Source organism: Motacilla alba, chromosome 1 (genome assembly GCF_015832195.1).
Source record: "Motacilla alba alba isolate MOTALB_02 chromosome 1, Motacilla_alba_V1.0_pri, whole genome shotgun sequence".
NCBI classification, from domain to species: Eukaryota; Metazoa; Chordata; class Aves; order Passeriformes; family Motacillidae; genus Motacilla; species Motacilla alba.
Genome location: NC_052016.1, coordinates 100,911,278 through 100,931,702, shown reverse-complemented (window position 1 = coordinate 100,931,702; position 20,425 = coordinate 100,911,278). Strand labels below are relative to the sequence as shown.

The window sequence follows — 20,425 nt, the reverse complement described above, 5'->3', positions numbered from 1 at the left end:
GTATGTGAAAAGAGATGTACAATAGGTATGAAGCACAACTGGCTGTTTTATGGCAGTACAAGATATACTGATATTTCAGATTCTGATTTCCAGGTATGATATTTCAAATTCTGATTTCCAGATCCTGTGATCCAGGGAATTTTAAAAGTGTACAAATAGTGTACAAATAATGTACAAATAGTTTTCAGTTGCCGTATATTGGAAGTATATATTTGTTAGTCGCATAATTTTGCAAAACGCCAACAATAATTTTTCTGTAGTAATTACCAAATGCTGTGTGAAGGAAACAATCATCTCTTATAGAGAGACAGACAAAGTAAATATGCTTCCATTTCATAGTAGTTATGGCTGGCAGAATGTGGATACATTAAAATTTGGAAGAGGTGAGCAACTGTCATGAAATGATCAATCTGTTGAATTCAAAACTCCATGGGATATGTTGATATTTAGTAAAGATTTAATATTTCATGGATGGTAAACACAGTGTGTTGTTTCTGCTTCATGATTTGTAGTCATTAACACATGTAGCTGGGTGTATGATACTAATGCTTATGAAATTACAAATTTTTCATGCTTGGTAACTCCTTACAAAATAAGCAGTCCTCTAGTCTGACCCGCTGTTTCAATAGCATAAATCATACTCCTCAAATTTATGTGGCCTTCAAATGTCTTTCAAAAGAAAAAAATTAGTCTTCAAGCGTGAAACTAAGCCTTTAGATTCTGAAATGTAACTAAATCTTTTATTTTTCATTATTGATATGTTTTATTAATAGAAGTAGAAGGTAGGTCACTCTTGTACCTACATAATGATGCCTAGCAAAAGTTATTCATAGAGGTTTTAGAGCCTTGAGAACTTAGTCATTGTTCTTGTGACGACTAAATGATCTAGGTGATGTATTTCCATGTATTTTATATTCTAGAAGTTTGAGCTATGGTGCACATGTTGTACTGAATACTGGTTTTAGTGATAACACCCATTAACCTCTGGAAGACATGACTTGCACATATTTTAAGTGGTCTGAAATTATTTTTTCCTCTACTCTTTCCTTCCTGTAATACATAGATTAAGATAGCTAATTTTAGTGACTCTTTACATGACAATAATGTGACCTGACATGTAAAACCTTCACTGGAAATTTTGAAAAAGCAAAGCCCACTGAAGAGAAAACTATAGAAAATCGATATATGTGTGGAATTGGATGAGTTTAGCTTCTATTGCCAATGTATCCCAGTGTGGGACTGCATCTAGTTAGTGGTGCTTGCATGAGAATACAGCGCCATGTGAAGCCAAAGCCCTGCTCAGCTCTCTGCACTGACTTTGGCACAGATCCTTTGCACATAGCCATAGGGGGCCATTTTTAGGATACAGTAAGCTTGAAGTAATGCCACTTCAGCACATTCCTTTGACTTTTAGCAGTCTTAGGTTTAGTGGCTTCCTCAGCCAGAGCTTTACAGTACCTATCCATCAGTTCTGCTATCAGTGCAGCAAAGTATCAGCTGGCCAGCCAGCTATTCTGAGATGGGAGCATCTTTGGAAGGCAAAATTATTGATGTATTTTACCTATGCATGTCCCAGCTATCACTACTGAATATGGAAAACTGTTGGTGAACAGTACCACACAGAGTTCCATGTTACTTATAACTCCCCTAACCTTAATTTATAGAGGCTAAAAATCAGGTGTCATCTCAAAGTTAGGTATCTCAGCTCTACAATATCATGCTGATAATTTTGAAACCCAAAACCTTTGCCGATAGGTGTAATTCCAAATGATAGTAGACATATTCTTAAGATATAGTGAATTGTCCTTCAGAGTGGCTCCATGCTTCCTGTTAGAGAGGCAGCCTAGATGCCTGGTTTCAGCTTATTTTTTTCCCCAATGGCTAATGTTGAAAACAGTTTCATCCTTCATGCTCTGTTAAGAGTCTGTAGAGAGATGTGTACTGTGCTAGTTTGAAGATAAATGTATGTGCTGTTCTTGTGCACCAAACTAATTTTTAGTGCTGAAGAGGAGTGCACAATAATAATCCACATATACCTTTGCTTTATTATATATTGCATCCATTCTTCATCAACTCTCTAGATGTAAGAAAGTAGTCTGAAGTGGAAAGTTTTACAACAGTTCTAGTAACTCTATGTTGCGGCCACATTGCTTTGTGGCCCTTTCTCAGAAGAAAATAGTATTCAAAAGCAGACTCAAAAACCATGAACAAGCAATTACAAATAGCATGTGTTTTGTCAGCAAATCTAGCTTTGCTGTTTGAAATTTAAATTACAGCATTGATTGCTGGAAGAACACTGTGAAGAGGTGAGTTGAAAGTCAGGAGAGGAAACAAAATTTAGTATTCAGTATATTTGAAATATGCTGTTACCAAGCAAACCTGGCTTTCTGCAGTGCACTCAATCACAGTGAGGTACGGGTGGCACAGGGCAGGGTTGCAGTTATTTCTCTTTGTCACTCCTCTTGTCTTGCTCTTCTCTTGTGCTTTACACAGGCCCTCCACAGGCTGCAGCACCTTTGAGGCCATACCTGCTCCAGCAATGTTCCTTGGTCATAATTGACCAAGTAAATTAGGTGAAGGACAGAATTTTAGTAATGTCATGGAGTTTTTTGAAGTTTGACCATTGCAGCAAACCTAAGGTCTGTGGTGGAAAGTTCTGCCAGTCTTAATTCTAATGGTACAGTCAAAAGAAAATTTGTTACTCCACTGACAAAAATACCAGCACAGAATACATGAATTGACATAGCTTCCAATTCAAAACATTAAACTGGCCATATCTGTTTAAAAGTGACTTTATGCTCATGCTGTGGTCACAATGATCACTGTACTTCTACTCCAGTACCTCTGCCTGTAGAGCACGGATAGTGCAGTCTCCTAGGTAGTGAAAAATACCAAAAAATTAAGAACTTACTCTCAAAATAATGCTAACTTAATCACATTGTATATTTTCTGATGCATGTTTAAGTAGATATTATTTATAGTAATGATGTGTTTCAAAAGCAGCACAAGAATAAAATAAAATTGATGAAATAAAATTGAAATAGATGTGTTCAAGACAGCAAAACACAAAAGAGATTAAATATTTCTTACATTTCAATTCTTCTTTTCTATGTAACCATTAATGTAGCACTTGCCTTTTAATTATTCTAGTGTTTTCAAACACTTTTCTAATTTTTAATCTCTTCTGAAGGTTCTTTTATGTAACTTTAAGAAGTTGTTTAGACTGAAATTTCAGAGATTATGCACTTTACAGGTGTCAGCTGGCTTAGAAATTCTTTGAAGCATCTCAGAATTGCCTGTGGAAGATTACAGAAATTTTCTCCAACAAAAGCTATAAGCTCAAAGGGCCCATGACAATATTACTGCAGATTCTTCCTTGATATAATTCTCTTATCAAATTAGAAGGTGTCCAAGTGCTTCAAATATTGATGATAAAACTTCCAATTATTTGATAGTCAGCTTTTATGCTTCATGTGATTTTTTTTTCTTTTTAAATGACATGGTAGAAGATGGCAACTTATAGAAAAACGTCTCACTTTATCTTAAAAAATGTCTAATAAAAATACACAATATTTCAAATTAATTCCATACATGAAGGCTTCTTTGCATAAAAATTAAATTCACTGTTCCTCCATATAACATTCAATATTTTTTTCCAGTCAGATAGGCAGGTAGAAAATCCTGCCATGTTCAAATAATATTACCCTAGATAACATTTCTTCTTGTCTGCTGTGCAACATTATTTTGGCATAAGTCTTCCTTTGTAGTTAATTATTTATTAATTATCCATTAATTTTCATAAAAGAAGACAGTTCATGCTAATCTACTTGCCTACATTAACATAAAATCTTCCCTTGCACTGTTCTATAGTTGAGCTTTCAGAGGCATTGCTTGACTTAATCTTGCAACTAGTAGAAGTACTTTCCTAAAAAAACAGTGTTTTCTGGAAACATTTTATTTCGGTTTATTTTTCATAGTCTTCTTGAACCTGAGTTATAATGAACTGTCAGAGTAATTTTAATATGTTTTTTTCTTTCACAGAATCATTCACTTTTTTAAAAAATATGAATTATTTGTCATCCTTTCACACTTCATCACATGAAGTCCTATTAATATCTCATAAATGTACATAATTTAAAGGCTATTCTTGTGTACATCAGTACATGTTAAATTAGGTTATTATTGTCCTCTTAAGTTCAAAATGCATCTGTCAAAACAGTAGGCAATCATTTACCCCCTCACACTTTCCTGTTATTTACAACCTGCTTTTCATTTGAGACACCTGAAAGGTTAATTTGGTTGTGAGGCATTTATAGCTGAATTTTAAGATTTGAGATTTAAGATGCTGAATTTTCTAATGCATGTTGTGTAGTTACCACAAAAGGGCAAGACTGAATGGGTAAGGTTCAACTTCACAGCAAAAAATTCCTGGATCTTCACATTGTAAAAGAAATATCACATGAATATTAAGAAAAATATAAGTGGCAGTGCTTTGGTTTTTGATACTTGACTTTTGCTTATGCTTTTCTTAAAATCTTTCTTTGTCTGTAATTAAAGAAATTTGAACAGTTTTGGACAGTAGTATAAGGCTACTTAAAAAGAAAACTTCATATTTAATTATGTTTTGCTCAATTCTGAATCTGGGTAAAGTGTGAATTAGTATTTGTCATTTATGTTTGTGTCCCAGGTGTTTGATTTCTTCTACAGTCTAATCACTAATATGTCTTAATCTAATTGCCAAGTTCTGCTCAGCAGTTCAAGCTGAAAAAAAATGAGGGTATATCTTTTGCCCATGTGACATTTGGTAAATTTGTCACACAATTTTCTATGCTAAATCTAAGCAATAAATAGAAATTTTTATTTTTACCTATGTTCCTCTAGATATTTTACATTTAAATGTCTGAAGCAAAACATCTTGAGGCAAAAAAACCATTTATATTTCATTATAAAATGTTTAAACTAATTCTTTCAATATTTGCAGACTTGCAGTTTAATGAAAAGCTTTGTTTGTCTACCTTTTATTCTGTGGGAAACAACTTTGTCTTGTTTTTCAATGAATTCTGTCTAGAAGGCGTTTTATACTTTATTTCTAAAATTCTGTGTGTATTTCAGTTCTGTTTCCAAGAGCAGCAGCTCTTATCCCGAGTTGCTATCAGTGTTAGCTATGAGTATTCATTTGAGTTAACTGCATAATCATGTTTTTTTTAATAATCAGTGATTAAACTCAAGTAATTTAGAGTAAATATGAGATTTATTTTAACTAAGTTTGGGCTTTATTCCATAGTGGAATGCACTATTCCCACATTCCCATATTGAGACCACATTAGCTTTCAAATTATGTACACATTTTGGCAAGGAGCTGATGTACACTCCATGAGATTGTCTCATTTGCACTGTTAGAATCCAGACTATTATTTTTTAAGATATTTGTATTCTCAACTCCTGCAGCTGAGTCCTTGCTAATTCCTTGGATGTACAACTCTGAAAAATCATCCAAGATTTTGGCATTGCTGTTTTTCAGAAGTGTCATATTGTCTCATCTGCCAGTAGGAAAAACAAGTCCATGTGTATAATAAGAATAGTTTTAACTCTTATGTGGATGAAGAGTATTGCACATTGTTCAAGTTATTTCAGGAGTCTGCTATTTGCTTTCTTGTTTGTTTGGTTATTTTTACCTTAGCACAATTTCAGAGCAGCTTCCACTCATAAAACATATCTTAGGTATTGCTGGATTAAAAGTAAGCTAAAAAGTGATGGAATTTAATTTTAGTAACTGCAATGGCCATATATGTATTGTTACATTTAAAATAGTATTGTGTAGTTTAACTGTGCTTTTTGAATTCAGTTGCAAAATTGGCTATTGATTTGCCAACCTAGCACTGTCAAAAGCAGACTCATGCATATTCACTTTGGCTTGCTCAATTCTGCTTCAGAGAAGGCATGCATAAAGGTGAATTTTAAATCAAAGTATATTGCTCTGTGTCTTTGGGAACACACCAGCCGATGTGAACAGTTTGTTTCTCCCCAATTTCTTTTCAGTACTTGGACCAGGAGCTTGTGTTTCAGCCCTGAGCTGTATCTCAGCTCTGTGCTTGTGCCACCCACATTTGATTGTCTGTCATCTTCAGCAGGAGTCTAATTGCTTTATTGATTCTCTTTGTAGCAATCCCCTGGCTTTACCAATTGCCAAGCAAGACAGTTTGCTGGAGAAAGATACCATGTTCAAAGATGCAGCCAAAGGCTTATGTAAGCAGCAGTCTCAAGACAGTGCATCTGAAAATATCACTGTGAACGCCACAACCAAACTTGAGCAGGTAACAGCATGCAATGTCTTGAAATTTTCATTGGTGCTTAGGTCTGGAAGTTGTAAACTTAATGAAGCTGAAGACCATAGCATTTTTTTTCCCTCACCGTACAGCACAATCATTTGCACTGTGGAGCTTTGTCACCTTGATCACTCCCTGCAGTCTGTCTGTTCCCTCTGCAAATTGAACAGCTGCTTCCTGCCAGCTACTGGTGGCAGCTCAGGGGCTGTGGGGAGGGCCCAGAGCCCCTCTAATTCTATTCATGGATGACAACAGGGGAGGGACAACAGTTGGTGCTGCCCAGAGAGTGTGCTTGTATCAAACTTCGAGTTACAAAAGAAACACAACCTGGCAGACTGAAAAAACAGAAAGAATGTCTAAGGAATATCAAGTTGCTAAGTAAGTGACTGTAATTCAAAGCTAGGAATATCCAGATTTACACTGCAGTGTTAACTCCCTTTCTTGTGATAATGCATTAGATCATCAACACTGATTATTTGGATACACTTTACAGCTTTCTCCACAGGAGGACAATCTCATTCAGGATGGATGCAAAAGGAGACAATTATCTATTACTTATAAATCTAGCATGTCCCAGGTTTGAATGTTTAGGAATTAATTTTTTTTTAGGTTGTTCTTTGTGTTTGGTTTGGTTTTTGTTTTTCTTGTGATACAAAGGGGTTTATTTTCTGTTACACGCATTTGGGAAACACATATTCCAGAAATATTCAGCCATTTAAGAAAAAGCTACTTTAGGATCAAGGGATGGGGGAGGGTAGCATTTCCATTAAAAATAATTTACTGTGAATTTGAAGCATAACAAAGGAGCAAGATATTGGTTTGATTTAAGCCACGTTTGGTTCAAAGAAACTCTTGGCAGAAGAAGGCATGCTCCTCTGCTTTTCATTTGGATGTGTTTCAGAGTGATGGCTTGATCATATGAGATCAATCAGTGCATCCATATGCAAATGATATAAGTCAATCTGCAAAAGAACTTCAGCTTTGGAATCCTGTGGAGTGCTGGTTCCCTATCCAGTCAGCAGATACCACAACATGTTTTGCACTTGGCTTACATCTTGTTTTCATGTCATGCAGTTTCTGATGTTGCTGACTGATGTGATTTGTTGGAAACTGCCATTCTAAGGGACAAGCACTGCTGGTCAGAAAAGTGAATACTTGCAACCCTTTAAGGAGGAATCCTCCTATATTTGTAGGAAAAGAGAGGGGAGTATTTAGCTTTCCTGTCTTTTGGGTATTCTAACCTAAGGAGTTTCTAATGAGTTGTCTTTTATTCTTACCAGTTGCATTCAAACTACACTCAAAGTAATCATGTTCTGTTTAATTTTTCAGTAGGATCTGTGGAGTCATTACTTGCATTTCAGTTCATATATTATTGAAATATATCAGGATGATACTTCGTATGCTTTATGTCAGAAACACCACACATTCTTAGGCATTTTGGCATGCAGATTAGGCCTTTATTGGGGGATCAAAAAGAAAAAATTCATCCTAGCACATTTCAGACATGAATTTTTAATAGAAAAAGCCTGTAACTTTTTTGGTTTGGAAAGAAATAACTGTTCAAATTTATGTTTTAGTTCAGGTTTCTTTAATTGCAAAAATGCTGAAAAAGAGCCTTAAGAAAATGTTATTTCCCAGGTAGATTTTTATTACTTGAAGTATAGGAGATGGGGATGAAGTGACTACTTCAATAAAGACTTTTGGACCTTTCTTGGCTTGCATTAGCTTTTGTTTTTTTTCCTAGTTAAAAGGTGTTCTTTGATCATCACTAGTGTCAAGATCTGTGCTGCCAAACAAAGAAGGCAGCATGAATAATTTTTAGAATTGTATCATATTCTCAATTTCTCTTCCTCTCATCTGGGAAGGATATTTTTTGATAGCAGATTCAAATTAATGGCTTGCAATTGAATTGCCTACTTCATGCTGCAAATAAATATAAATTAACTATTTTATTTCTCCCAATTGAGTCTTCTTTAAAAAATAAAATTGTCCTTTGGTTCTTGTTTACGTATTGTTGGCCACATGAACTGTGTGATAGCATATCCCCTGATGCCCTTTTGATTGTTCCAGTATGACACAGACAAGGCTCAGCTGTGCATGACATAATATTAGACATAAGAGATGGGATGTATATGTATTTCAGTGACACAAGTATGTAAAAAATGTATATACCTAAATAATATGTATAACAATAAAACTATATATAACTAATCTATGAGCAGATCTCAACATTGTTAAGTGTATGTAATTGAATAGAGTAAATAGAAATCTTCATTGTAAGCATTACAAAAATCTAAAAACTAATCACTCCCAGAGGCATGGCTATATTGGAACTTATGCTGTATGTATGGCTATTTTCATTTTCTGTCTCATAATATATACATCATGCAATTGAAATGATAGCCAGATAGATGCATGCTGTATGCTCACAAAAGTGGATGAGAATGGAAGCTTAAGGTGCCCATAAATAAGATATTAAAAATGTACATATTGTTTAGTGTTAAGTCAAATCAATTGTGAGTTTAAGGGATTTAGAGTTTCTTATTTCTATGTGATTATTTGCTTGTTGAGCTATGGAATTTGATGGAATGAGTCAGGTAGAAAATGCTGAATCTCCAAATCCTAAACTTTGTAGAAAAATGTTGAAAATATTTTGATTTCCTTACTTGGAGTTTTACTGAGCACTTCTCATTTCTAACCATACTTACAGAATGAGCGTTTTTGGCCATGCCTAGATTATGAAATAAATGCAAGCCAGTGCCTGTTTCCTGGCCTTGGGCTGTGTGGGATGAGTCCATAGACATCTGTAAGGCAAAATTTTTCTCCCTCCAGAGATGTCCCCATGTCCAAATGACCTATGGGAAATGATTATTGTCATGTGACCTGAATGATACCCAGGTTCCGTCTGCATGAGTGCTAGCTGATAGGAATCAGGATTGTATAAGGAAGTGTCCTAAAAAGTTCAGAAAATATGGGGAATCCCAGGCCAGTACTTTTATCCAAGCCTTGCTTTTATTTACAAATACCTTGCAGAGGTTTTATCTTTGTACACATAGATTAAAAGAAGCTCATTCTATGGCACAGATGTTCTGAGATTTGATAGCACACAAGGGGGTGCAGTGAAGGCCGATGCCTGTTTGTTCCTTCATGCCAGGCGAGCACACTGTTAAGGAAAGAATGCCACAGGCTTGTCTCTCTGCTCTCTCTCTACAAGACACTTAAAAATATTCTTGGAATTCTTTGGTTAATTTTTTTTCTATTCCAATGTACATCATCAAAGACAAATGCCAAAATGCAATTTAATTTTTTGTTTTGCCCAGTGGAATTCTTGTTTTCTAGCCAGCTGTACATCAGACTGGCATAATTAAAAACAAAAAGAGCAAGAAATGCCATCTTCTTTGTGACAGAGGAATCTTCATTCACCTCAGTGGGGTGAGGAACAAACCTCTCCAATAGGTAGACAACAGGTGCCTTACACCTGTAAGGCACAGGTAGTGAAATCTGAGTATCAGGTTTTCGAACTCGACTTTGACCCTATGGCAACTGAGCTGCAGCTTGGGAGTTTTGTGTCAGATCTCTAGTACTTAAAACAAGTATCCATGGTCTTTGGGCTCTTCCCCATGGCAGAAGCATTCTCCATGCTCCCTCCAGTATCTCCCAGGCTGCTTCTGCCTCTGATCTCCTGTCACTGACAAAAGCTGAAGGTGCTGAGGTGTCCACCAAAAAAGGGCAGTCTGTTTTTCTCCCGAGCCTTCATTTTAAGCAGAACAATAGAAGAAAGAAGTTTAATCTTGATTGTCTATTCTCAAAGTAGACCCTAAGTTATTATAACAAACTCTGAACAAACTACTTAATTCTATTGCCATTCAAGTGAGAATTTTCTGTTTCTGGGTATTTTGCTGACATAAAAAATGAATCAAACTACATTTTAAGTGTAGACCATTATTTACAAGAACACTGCTTAATGTGTCAGTGTTTATTTTGTCTTTAATCAAATTTCCATTATCACTGATTCTTTCTTCTGTCTCCTGTCTCAGTCTTTTGGATCTTTTTTGTTTCATTAGGTTTTTACTTACCCTTGCAGAGTTTATATTATTCACCATAATCTCAAAAGTGTTAAACCATTTCACTCACCAGTTTTGGCTAAAGTGTACTGTTCTGATTATCTTCTGGTTTCCCTAACAACACATTCCCAATTTCTTACTAACTTTCTTCTCTTCTGCAAGAAAAATTCAAGTACAATTTCAAATCCCATATGATAAAGAGTGATCTGAGAGCTTCGTTAAATACTGCAAGAAATACTTTACAAGTCCGGTAGCTAATTTCATGATTTCTTCTGCTATAAACATTTAATGAAGAGAGTAGGAAAATTGCATTTGATCCAAGAATCTTTATGAGTTTAAGAACTGCAAATTGCACTCTGGTATCTTCTCAAGAGCCCATCAGACTCATGCAGTTATACCTCATAACATTGATATTAATTTTTATATTCTTCCCTTGATTAGGATTAATGATGTTGATTTATTGGGAGTCACAACTTTCCGGTTTCCTAATGCATTTTTTTCCCATAAATTCTTGTGGTCTTGGTTTATACTTATGGTCTTGGTTTATTTTTAGAGTTAGAACATTATGATACAGAATAATTCACTGTGAAGTTTCTTTATTTCTCTAATTTGTGTTTTCTAGATCAAGCTAATGCCTCCAGCTCCAAATGATGACCTGGCTTCTCTGAGTGAGCTAACAGACAGCAGCCTGCTTTACGAGATTCAGAAGCGTTTCAACAACAATCAGATATATGTGAGTTGATATTCATCTATCAATAGTAAGCTTTCAAAAAAGACCAAAGAGAGAACAGGAGAAATAGGATTACTGTCATAACTACTGGACAAACGAACTACTAACTCCCAAAGTCATGACTAGTTTTAAATGGATGAGGTCCTGTATGTGTGTGTAAGCCCCGCAATTCCTCAAATTTGTGTAGGAAAAGGAGAAATAAAAAATAAAATATCACTTCAGACAGGTTTGAATACAATTTATGTGTGTTTATTTCATGGAGGAAGTAAGTTGGTAAACATTGATGAATGCACTTGTCATGAATGAGTGTTTTAAGGTCACTCAGAGCACAGTGTGGTTGGGGTGGGGGTGCACCACCATGATTTGTAGTCTTCCTTCTCAAACCACCAAAAGAGACTTCCATTTTCAATGCTATGTTAATTTAATAGAGCATGAGTACTGGAAATGTAAAAGAAATTTCAATTAAAAAAGCTTAGAATTCTGCATGGGAGATTTAATTATTCATATCTTCCAGCATCAGAGAAATAATTATATTGTAGTGTTAATCATCTAGATACCAAAAGAAATTTTTGTATCCCTGTCCACATCTTACCCATAACTTATTACTAACTTACTAAACAGCTGAGTAGAATGTAAATGTGAAATGTGTATATTATTTTTAAATTTATAAATTGATTACACTATTTAGACTAAGGGAATATGGGGAACTGTTATGTTGCTGTGAATCCTTTTGAAATTATGGGAACTTCAGTTTTAGGTGTTATGACATTCAATGGTAAAAAAAAATTCTGTGGTTTGAAATCATGGATCAAATGCTAAAAAATACTCATTATATGAGTATTTATTTTTCTTTATCTGACTTTCAAAGATACCAGATAACTTAGTCCTCATTAGCACTAAATACTTCCTGCTTCATGTTCTTTTGAAGCTTTATAAAGTTTCATTCTGCCGGAAAACCCAACAGTGATGTCAGGGTGGGTGAGAGAAGGGAAATAAATTGATGCATTTCAGAAGAAAACCAGTGCATTTACTATGAAGACAATATTTTCCACCTCCCCAAATCGCAGTGATTCATCTTGAAAAAGACAGCATGACTGGAACTGTTTGCATGATGCTTTGCTGTCTGACCTCTTCAGAGACAGAAGCCTGGCAATTTTTGCAGCAGCTATTTATGTGGAGTGAAAAGTATAGCAGCAAAAGTTGCCTACAATCTTACACTTAAGTTCATAGAATTGTAGAATGGTTTGAGTTGGAAAGGACCTTTAAGATCATCTGATTCCAACCCTCCAGCCATGGCCAGAGACATCTTCCAGTAGAAGATGTTAAACTCAGGGTCCCATCCAGCCTGTCCTTGCACATTTCCAAGCATGGGACATCCCCTGGGCAACCTCTTCTAGTGCCTCAGCACTGCCACAGTAAAGATTTTTTTTCCTAGTAGGTAATATAAATAATTTCCCTTCCTTAAAACCTTAAGCTTAAAACCATTCCTCCTCATTCTGTCACTACAATCCCTGATAAGGAGTGCCTCTCTATCTTTCCTGTCGGCCCCTTCAGGTATTGGAAGGTTGCTGTAACTTCTCCCTGGAGCCTTCTCCAAGCTAAACTGTCTCAACTTCCTCAGCCTATCCTCACAGCAGAGGTGCTCCAGGCCTCTGACCATCTTTGTGGCCCTCATTTTGTGCTAACAGGTCCATGTCTTTCCTGTGCTGGGACCCCAGGGCTGGATGCAGTGCTGCAGGTGGGGTCTCACCAGAGCAGAGGGGCAGAATCCTCTTTCTCACACTGCTTGTGGTGCAGCCCAGGCCACAATTGGCTTTCAGAGCTTCAAGAGCACAGTGCTGGCTCATGTCCAGCCTCTCATCCATCAATAGCTCCAAATATGAAAGAGTAAAATCTTGCAAACATGCAATCATTAGATTATTTACTCTTTCTGATATGGTCAGGATCATGCTTATATGTTCCTGTACACATACACTTGCATAAAGACTTGTATGTGTATCAATTGCCCCATCTTACCCCACAAGCAACATATTTTAATGTATCGGCTCTGGATAACCAGTAAAGCATTTCTAAATTATGTCATCTATTCCATAAAAATCACTTGAGGAGCTTTTTTATGTGGTTGGCATGCCAGAAGTTAGAATCCATGATCCTTGAGGGTCCCTTCCAGCTCAGCAGCTTCTAGGACTCTGTGACATTTTTTTTTAGTTTAGTAAGTGGTAAGTTACAAATAACTTACCACTTACTTAACTTTCAAATAATCTACCAATAATATATGTAGTGCAATTTTTCTCTGCATAATTTTCAGTTATGAAGAATTCAATTTTATTACAAAAAATACTAATTAATTCTGTTCCAAATGTAAATTTAGATCTCAAATTCAAGCTGCGGAGTTAAAAGCTCAGAGTTCATTAATGATGTTTAGCATGTTTTTAGCTAGATTTAAGAGGCTTTGTTGAGAGTTCTTTTTGGAAAAAAAGTAATTAACCTCCTTAAAAATTTAATTTATTATTTAATAAAGCAATTATGTCTTCTGTTTTTTTCAGACCTACATTGGTGATATACTGTTACTTGTTAATCCATTTAAAGAACTTCCTATTTATTCTACCATGGTAAGCATTCTCTTTTAAAAAGTTGCTGATATTTTTTCACAAATCATATCGTTCATTTGACTGGTCAAACCCCTTAAATTAATAAATCTATATGCACATTTTATATGGGGCACATCTGAGTTTTAGTATTTCAGCAAAACCATAGAAATTTCTTCCAAGATACAACTATTTTTTTCTGTGTCTTTTTGGTGAGACAGCCATTTTGATAACACTTGGAATGAGCAGGACCTCTTTTGGTTGTTTAAAAATAGTTCCTGATGACCTTGGTGGTTTCTGCCACATTCAAACTTATAGAAGTAGATGCATACTTCATACAGTGGTTGTTTGAGTTCACACCCCTTGCCCAGAGCATGATTATGGAGTTAACAACTTTGGATGGTGCACAAAGGCTCAAAATGTCTGTCTGTGCTCTGCACCAGGCTCCTCATTTGGGGCACTGCAGAGAGCAAAACGCTCTGCACCAGCTGAGCACTGCCCTGGGTCTGGCACAGGGAGGGGGCTTGTGCCAGGCACAGGCAGCGTTTGGGCAAGGGGGAGTCATGTGAAAACATCCAAGTGTTTTGATCTCTCCTTCATCTTCACCCAGACATTTTAGAGATACAGTGTTGGTATAACTTAATTTATCCTCCCCTCTTATCTTCTCATTGATGAACTGAGATCACAGAGCTCAGCCTCTTTGGTAGGGAATGTCCAAATATGTCTATTTAACTTACAAGAATTGTAAAGGGTTAAAAATTCAGTAAGTAAATTGTAATTTGTGGCTGTTTGCTGCATCATGTGGCTTGGTGTGTTACAGTAGTAAATCTGAGAGAAAGAAATGCAGTGATGTTCATGGTAGAAGCAGCACATTCTAAGTTGGGAGTCTGAATTTATTTCTAGAAATGGAAATCATCCATCATCCCCAAGGTTTTAGATGGTGATATTTTTTCCTTTCACTATGTATTTTATATTAGATACATGATTTTGTGCACCAAGAGAGAATTGTAAAGAGGAAGAGCTTACATATTGAAATGTCCCCCGAATGTTTGCTTCATCTTTACTTCTCTGTGATAGATCTATTTAATTAATTTCATCATGAGACACTTTTTTGACCTGTAATTGTTTGGGTCACCTTGGATAATAATTGCTTTCACTTCATCTTTGTAATCTGCACACTATTGTGCATTATGCAGGTATTTCCCAGATGATCCGGAAACCATGGTTGTTCAAAAACTTTGTTTTTGAAATGCTCCAGTGTATTGCAGCAGCTTAGCTGATGTTGTAATAAAGTCTCTAAGTGTGAGATGGTCTATGTATTAAAGTAATAAAAAGTGATGATCTCGATTCCTCACTAGATGCTGACATGCTATATGATGTGGCTTATTAGTTAGTATTTTTGTTTCAGGTATGTAGTTTGTTAGCTGTCAAAAAGAAAAGGAATGCAAACATGTATTGAGCACGATACTATTTTTAAAACAAGGATGAAGCAATGACAATATTATGATATATATCTTTTAATAACACGGACAATTTATGCTTCTTTCTTTTTTTAAAAAATACTGTATATAACTTCTCGTCAGACAATTTTGTTATTGTGCACTGGTTGTCCACACTTTGTTCCAATAGAATACTACTAAAATAAATATTTTATAAGAAATCATTCACTCTGAGATGACATAAAGAATCACACATTAATGGACACTGATGTGCTTTGCTCCTTACGAAATTCCATGCAGTTGCTAGATGATAATATTGCATTTCTACATGGAAATGCTCTGTACAACTACACTACACATTACAATAGCATTATACAAGGAACATGCAAGCACAGCTTTGAAGGTATCTTAGTGATTGTAGAAGTGCTTGAGCTGTGGTCATGCTGCTTTGTTACATTCCTGCAGAATTTATTTGTGCCCAATTAGAACAAATATATTCTTGAAGTTCATGTTAGAAAAATATTTAAACTTGCAACATTTTTCATTGAGCATACTATAACAGATAATTTGATTTACTCAGGCTATAAAGGTAGTCTGCGTTGCCAGCTATGTGTGTCAGGAGTTATTCTATATTGCAGAGAGAGTATTTGTAGGAGACTGCTCTGTCATGTAATAAATTAATTAGTTTATAAATTATGTCTTTAACTTTTCAAGGGATGTTCATATTTCATTTTGTAAATTTTCAGGTCAAGACATTGAAAAACTATATATATAAGGCATTAAAAAGTAGCTTACTAGGTTTTGTTTTATTTAATGCACAAAGCAGTAAAGTCCTCTTTTTATGTTTCATTTTGTATCTTAATTAGACCTTCTGTGTTTAAAGCTCTATTTTCTGTAATTACGTATATAATTCTGTAATTTCTTCATAGCTGTTGTAAAGGTATCACTTCTATACATAGAAAGATTCTGTTCATAATGCTTAGAAAGCTTTACAAAAGGACCAAGACTAGGGGGTGAAGCATAACTGTTTTGAAATGTATTTATCATTTTAATTTTCTACAATTTTTCAGGTCACCCAGCTTTATTTAAGTAACTCTGGAAAACTGTGTTCCTCACTTCCCCCACATATATTTTCCTGTGCTGAAAGAGCTTACCACATGCTATTCCAAGAGCAGCGTCCCCAGTGCTTTATCCTCAGGTGAAAATTTATCTTTCTATTAATTAATTTGTACCTCCTGCCTTTCAGCAGTTTCCCTTGGGCCTCAGCATTTGAGATTTCCATTTTATTTTTTCTCTAACTGATTTTTTTCTGTATTCTGATCTCTGTATCATACATTAGAGCAAAATAGAAATGAAAAAGGTTTAATTACATCTCAAGTTCATAAATTCTCTTGGGCAATTGCCACTCCATGTAGCTGCATCTAATTAGGAACAAGAGTTAATAGTAAAGAATTCAAAACTGCTGTGTGTGTTTGATGATATTACATGAATCAGGATTAGAAACAGAATCTATTGACAATAAAAATGATAAGTCCTTGACTAAATTATAAACCTCTGTGGGGAGGCGCCTGTATTGGAGCATGCACTCTGCCTCTGTTTGTGTGACCATGAGTTTGTTCTTTAGCTATCCAAGCTCAAAATGGGTTTAAAATGGACTTTAACCTTTAACCCTTACTCACAGTGTTGTTTCAATGAAAAATAACTTCAAGATTGTGAGTAATTTTATTAGTAATCTGTGAAAAAAGGTTCATCCAAATCTGCTGGTTTTATAATGGTGAAATTTGGCATTTACCTGGGATGTTTTAATCCCCAAATCTATTAATCCTTCTTTTCTCAAACTCTTTGAAAACAGTGAGTCTGATGAATTTGATGTACTTAGTCAAAGAAATGTGTTGCTCAGTCTCATCCCTTTTCTATCTTTTCACCCTTTACTTAATTTCATACCTTGTGCATCTTTAATCTTAATATCCTCCATGGGATTAGAGACTCAATGAGATTGAAAAAGACCTTTGAGATCATCAAGTGCAACCTTTGACTGAATATAACCTTGTCAACTGGACCATGGCACTGGGTGCCGTGTCCAGTCATTTCCTGAACACCTCCAGGGATGGTGACTCCACCACCTCCCTGAGCAGCCCATTCTAATGTCTAATCACTCTTCCTGCGAAGACCTCATGTCCAGCTGTCCTGGTTTAGGGCAAATTTGGGAAAAAACTTCTAAAGGGGTTCTTCTAGAAAGTAAGTTCAAGTGGACCCTCCCCCAACTAATTTGGGAAAAGATTTCTTTGGAGAAAAGTGGAAGAAAAATTCTTTATTTTTGTTAAATTGTTTAACAGGCAATTCATTAGCATGAAAAATGTGAATAATATAAAACAATAAAACCTGTTGTCAATCTGAAGAGATGACAAATCAGTTCCCTCGGTGGGCTGCAGCTTGGCTCACTCAGTCTCTTATCAGTCCTTCCAGCACTGGAAAAGCCACGGCCCAGGCCCAGCCACTGGGCCACAGGTGCGAGCTGCCAGTGCTCTTCTGTGTGTTCTTCTGGGTGTTCAGTCCAGAGCAGGTTTAAACAGTTCCAAGAAAAAGCAACAGTCCAGGGAACTTCTCTGCCTCAGCTACCTAAAACTAACTAAAGGCGAAGGAGAGCTCTGTCCTGCCATCTGTCTGTGCTGCAGACAACACAGTCCAGGAAAAGGATGTGGGGGAGCAAGCGCAGTCCCTGATTACAAACTCCTTGCTTCTTCTCTCCTCCCCTTCACTCTTGGGACTAGTCTTAAAGGTGTAAAACTTATTTCTGGGCTAAACAGGTGAATGGGGATACAAGCATCATAAAGTCACTCTAGGGCACCAACTTAACCTCCCCTGGTGCAGCTTGAGGCTATTTCCTCACTGTTTTATTACTGGTTGCCTGGGAGAAGATGGCGATCCCCACCTGGCTACACCCTCCTTTCAGGCAGTTGTAGAGAGCAATCAGGTCTCCCCTGAGCCTCCTTTTCTCCAGGCTAAACAACCTCAGCTCCCTCAGCCATTCTTCATTGGACTTGGTGCTCCAAACCCTTGACCAGCTCTGTTGCCCTTCTCTGGACTCCCTCCAGCACTTGAATATCCTTTCTTGAAGTGAGGAGACCAGAACTGGACACAGGACTTGAGGTGCAGCCAAATTTACCATTTTACATTTTTTTTACCTCAGTCACTTCACATCTGATCAAAAGCTCGCTCTCTGAAATAGAACATTTTACAACAGGAAAGCATTTGGCCAAATCACTGAAGAACTTACTATCAGTTATTTGCAATTATTTTCAGTTTGTAGCAAGCCAGCTTTATTCGTGTATGCTTAACACCAAGAGCTGTCTTTCTATAAACTTCTAATGGAAGTTGCAGAATAAAATTATATTATTAGTTATGCTCTTAAATAGCCAGTAGGTGGACTTTTTATGATTAGCTTCCTTCTTACTGCATTTTGCTTCTGCTGTTCAGGATATGAAAATATATTAAACACTGACAAGATAAGTAAAGAGCTATCTAGGGAGCCTAAATATAGTCCTGTTAAAAGCTAAGGATCTTTAAAAAATGAAACCAAAGATTTATGACATGCTGATTGCTAATTTTGTGAGTCAAAAAGTCGTAATAAATACATAAAATGAAATGGTCTAGCTTGTTAACAGCCAGAAGTGTCAATATCCAATGATACTGTTGTGACATAAATCACATTTTTAAGCCAAATAATCTGGAATGTAGAGAAGTCCTTGTGTTTTACAGTGGAATTCATTGAAAGCTTTGTATTTCCTCAGTTTAGCATCCCCAAAAGCATTGTGTTAAATTTAATTTTTTTTGAATGTATAATTCTGTGTATTTTAAATGCAATGGGCTGCTGCAGTACAGTTACAGATTTGTATTAAAACATTGTTTAGAAATACGCTGTCCAATTTAGCTTAATTTTAGAAATACAATTTCCAACTAGCATGAAAGATTGATCAGTTACAGATAACATTGCTGATAATACAAAACTCATTCTTTTGTATTTAACAGTTTTGCTTGCACATATTTGTTTCAAATCCAGAAACCTCAGTCACTGGTAGCAAGACTCTGTGTCTCACTTACCTACTCTGAAAATGGAGAAGAAATAAATTATTCTGACCCCCAAAAGTGTGCGAACTTAGTCACACTTCCCTGGATATACCTTACTATATTAATGGGAATTTGGAGCAGTAATGATCCGTGTAGTACTATATGAGATTTGTTTCAAAAGTTCATGCAGAGCAGCACACCTTTCTTCCTTTAAATGTGGTGGAAATCTTATATGAACACATTCTGTCAGCAATTTTCCATCACTTCTGATTATAGTTCAAGTACTGCAGGAGTAAGTTTTTTGTGAAGTATGGTATGAGTGTGGTATCTTTGGTCAGAATTGAAAATGAAGCACAAAAGAAAAAACCCTGTCATTTATAACATCTGAAATGACAGGTATATTGCTCTTTACATGTTTTGAATTTTGTCATATTTTCCCTAAATAGATGATTTATAGAATTTCTTTATAGTGGGGTTGTTGCTTACTAAACAGTAATGATCCAATAATGATCCACTGCTCTGAGATCATAAAGGTATAGACAAACCTGCCTAAGATGCAGAAACTCGGGGTAAGCAAGTACTGCTCAGTACTTGCAGAAAGTAATTCATAAAAATTGTCTGGACTTGGCTGTTTTCTGACTCTTTTACCTGGGCTTCCTTGATTAACTGCTTCCATGTGATGGTTCTGTCTATTTCTCATATATATTGCATGAAGGACTCCCCTTCATGCAATATATATGATAATAGATGATAATTCAAATGCCGTGGATTTGACAGTTGTGGATTCTTTATTTCCCCTGGGTGTCTTATGGCTCATGTTCTTTGCTTCACATGACTTTGCATTTTCATACTTTCAATAGGTCTTTTTCCTAGCAAATTTAGATTTTACCTTTTTTTATATATTTCAAAAGAGAACTTATTTTTAAATAATTCATAGTATTTGAAGATAGAAGGATTTGAGCTGTAATTAAGGTTGTATTAACAAAATATTTATAAAGCAGTAGTAGGAAACAGGCCCCCATCAGGTAGTTGTAAAGAGAAGCTGGAAAGCCAAAGGAGAAAAAGTAAGAAAACTTCATGGACTTCCTTCCTAACTAACTAAACTTCATGTTTCTTCCTAACATCTCACCTAAATTTCCCCTCTTTCAGTTTGTACCATTATTCCTTGTCTTGTTACTACAGTTCCTGACGAAGAGTCCCACTTTGGTTT

The 20,425-nt window shown here is 36.0% G+C and overlaps 1 protein-coding gene across 7 annotated transcripts in view; it reads left to right on the top strand.

Annotated features, from left to right (window-relative positions):
• The window catches only part of MYO16 (myosin XVI), a 363,630-nt gene that overhangs the window by 183,430 nt on the left and 159,775 nt on the right, over positions 1 to 20,425 (top strand). For all 7 annotated transcript variants that reach the window (XM_038163728.1, XM_038163644.1, XM_038163898.1 and 4 more), the window contains 4 exons: positions 6,164 to 6,314; positions 11,013 to 11,123; positions 13,667 to 13,732; positions 16,218 to 16,345. In XM_038163728.1, coding sequence (XP_038019656.1) covers positions 6,164 to 6,314; positions 11,013 to 11,123; positions 13,667 to 13,732; positions 16,218 to 16,345 — 456 coding nt within the window. The remainder of the gene's footprint in view (positions 1 to 6,163; positions 6,315 to 11,012; positions 11,124 to 13,666; positions 13,733 to 16,217; positions 16,346 to 20,425) is intronic.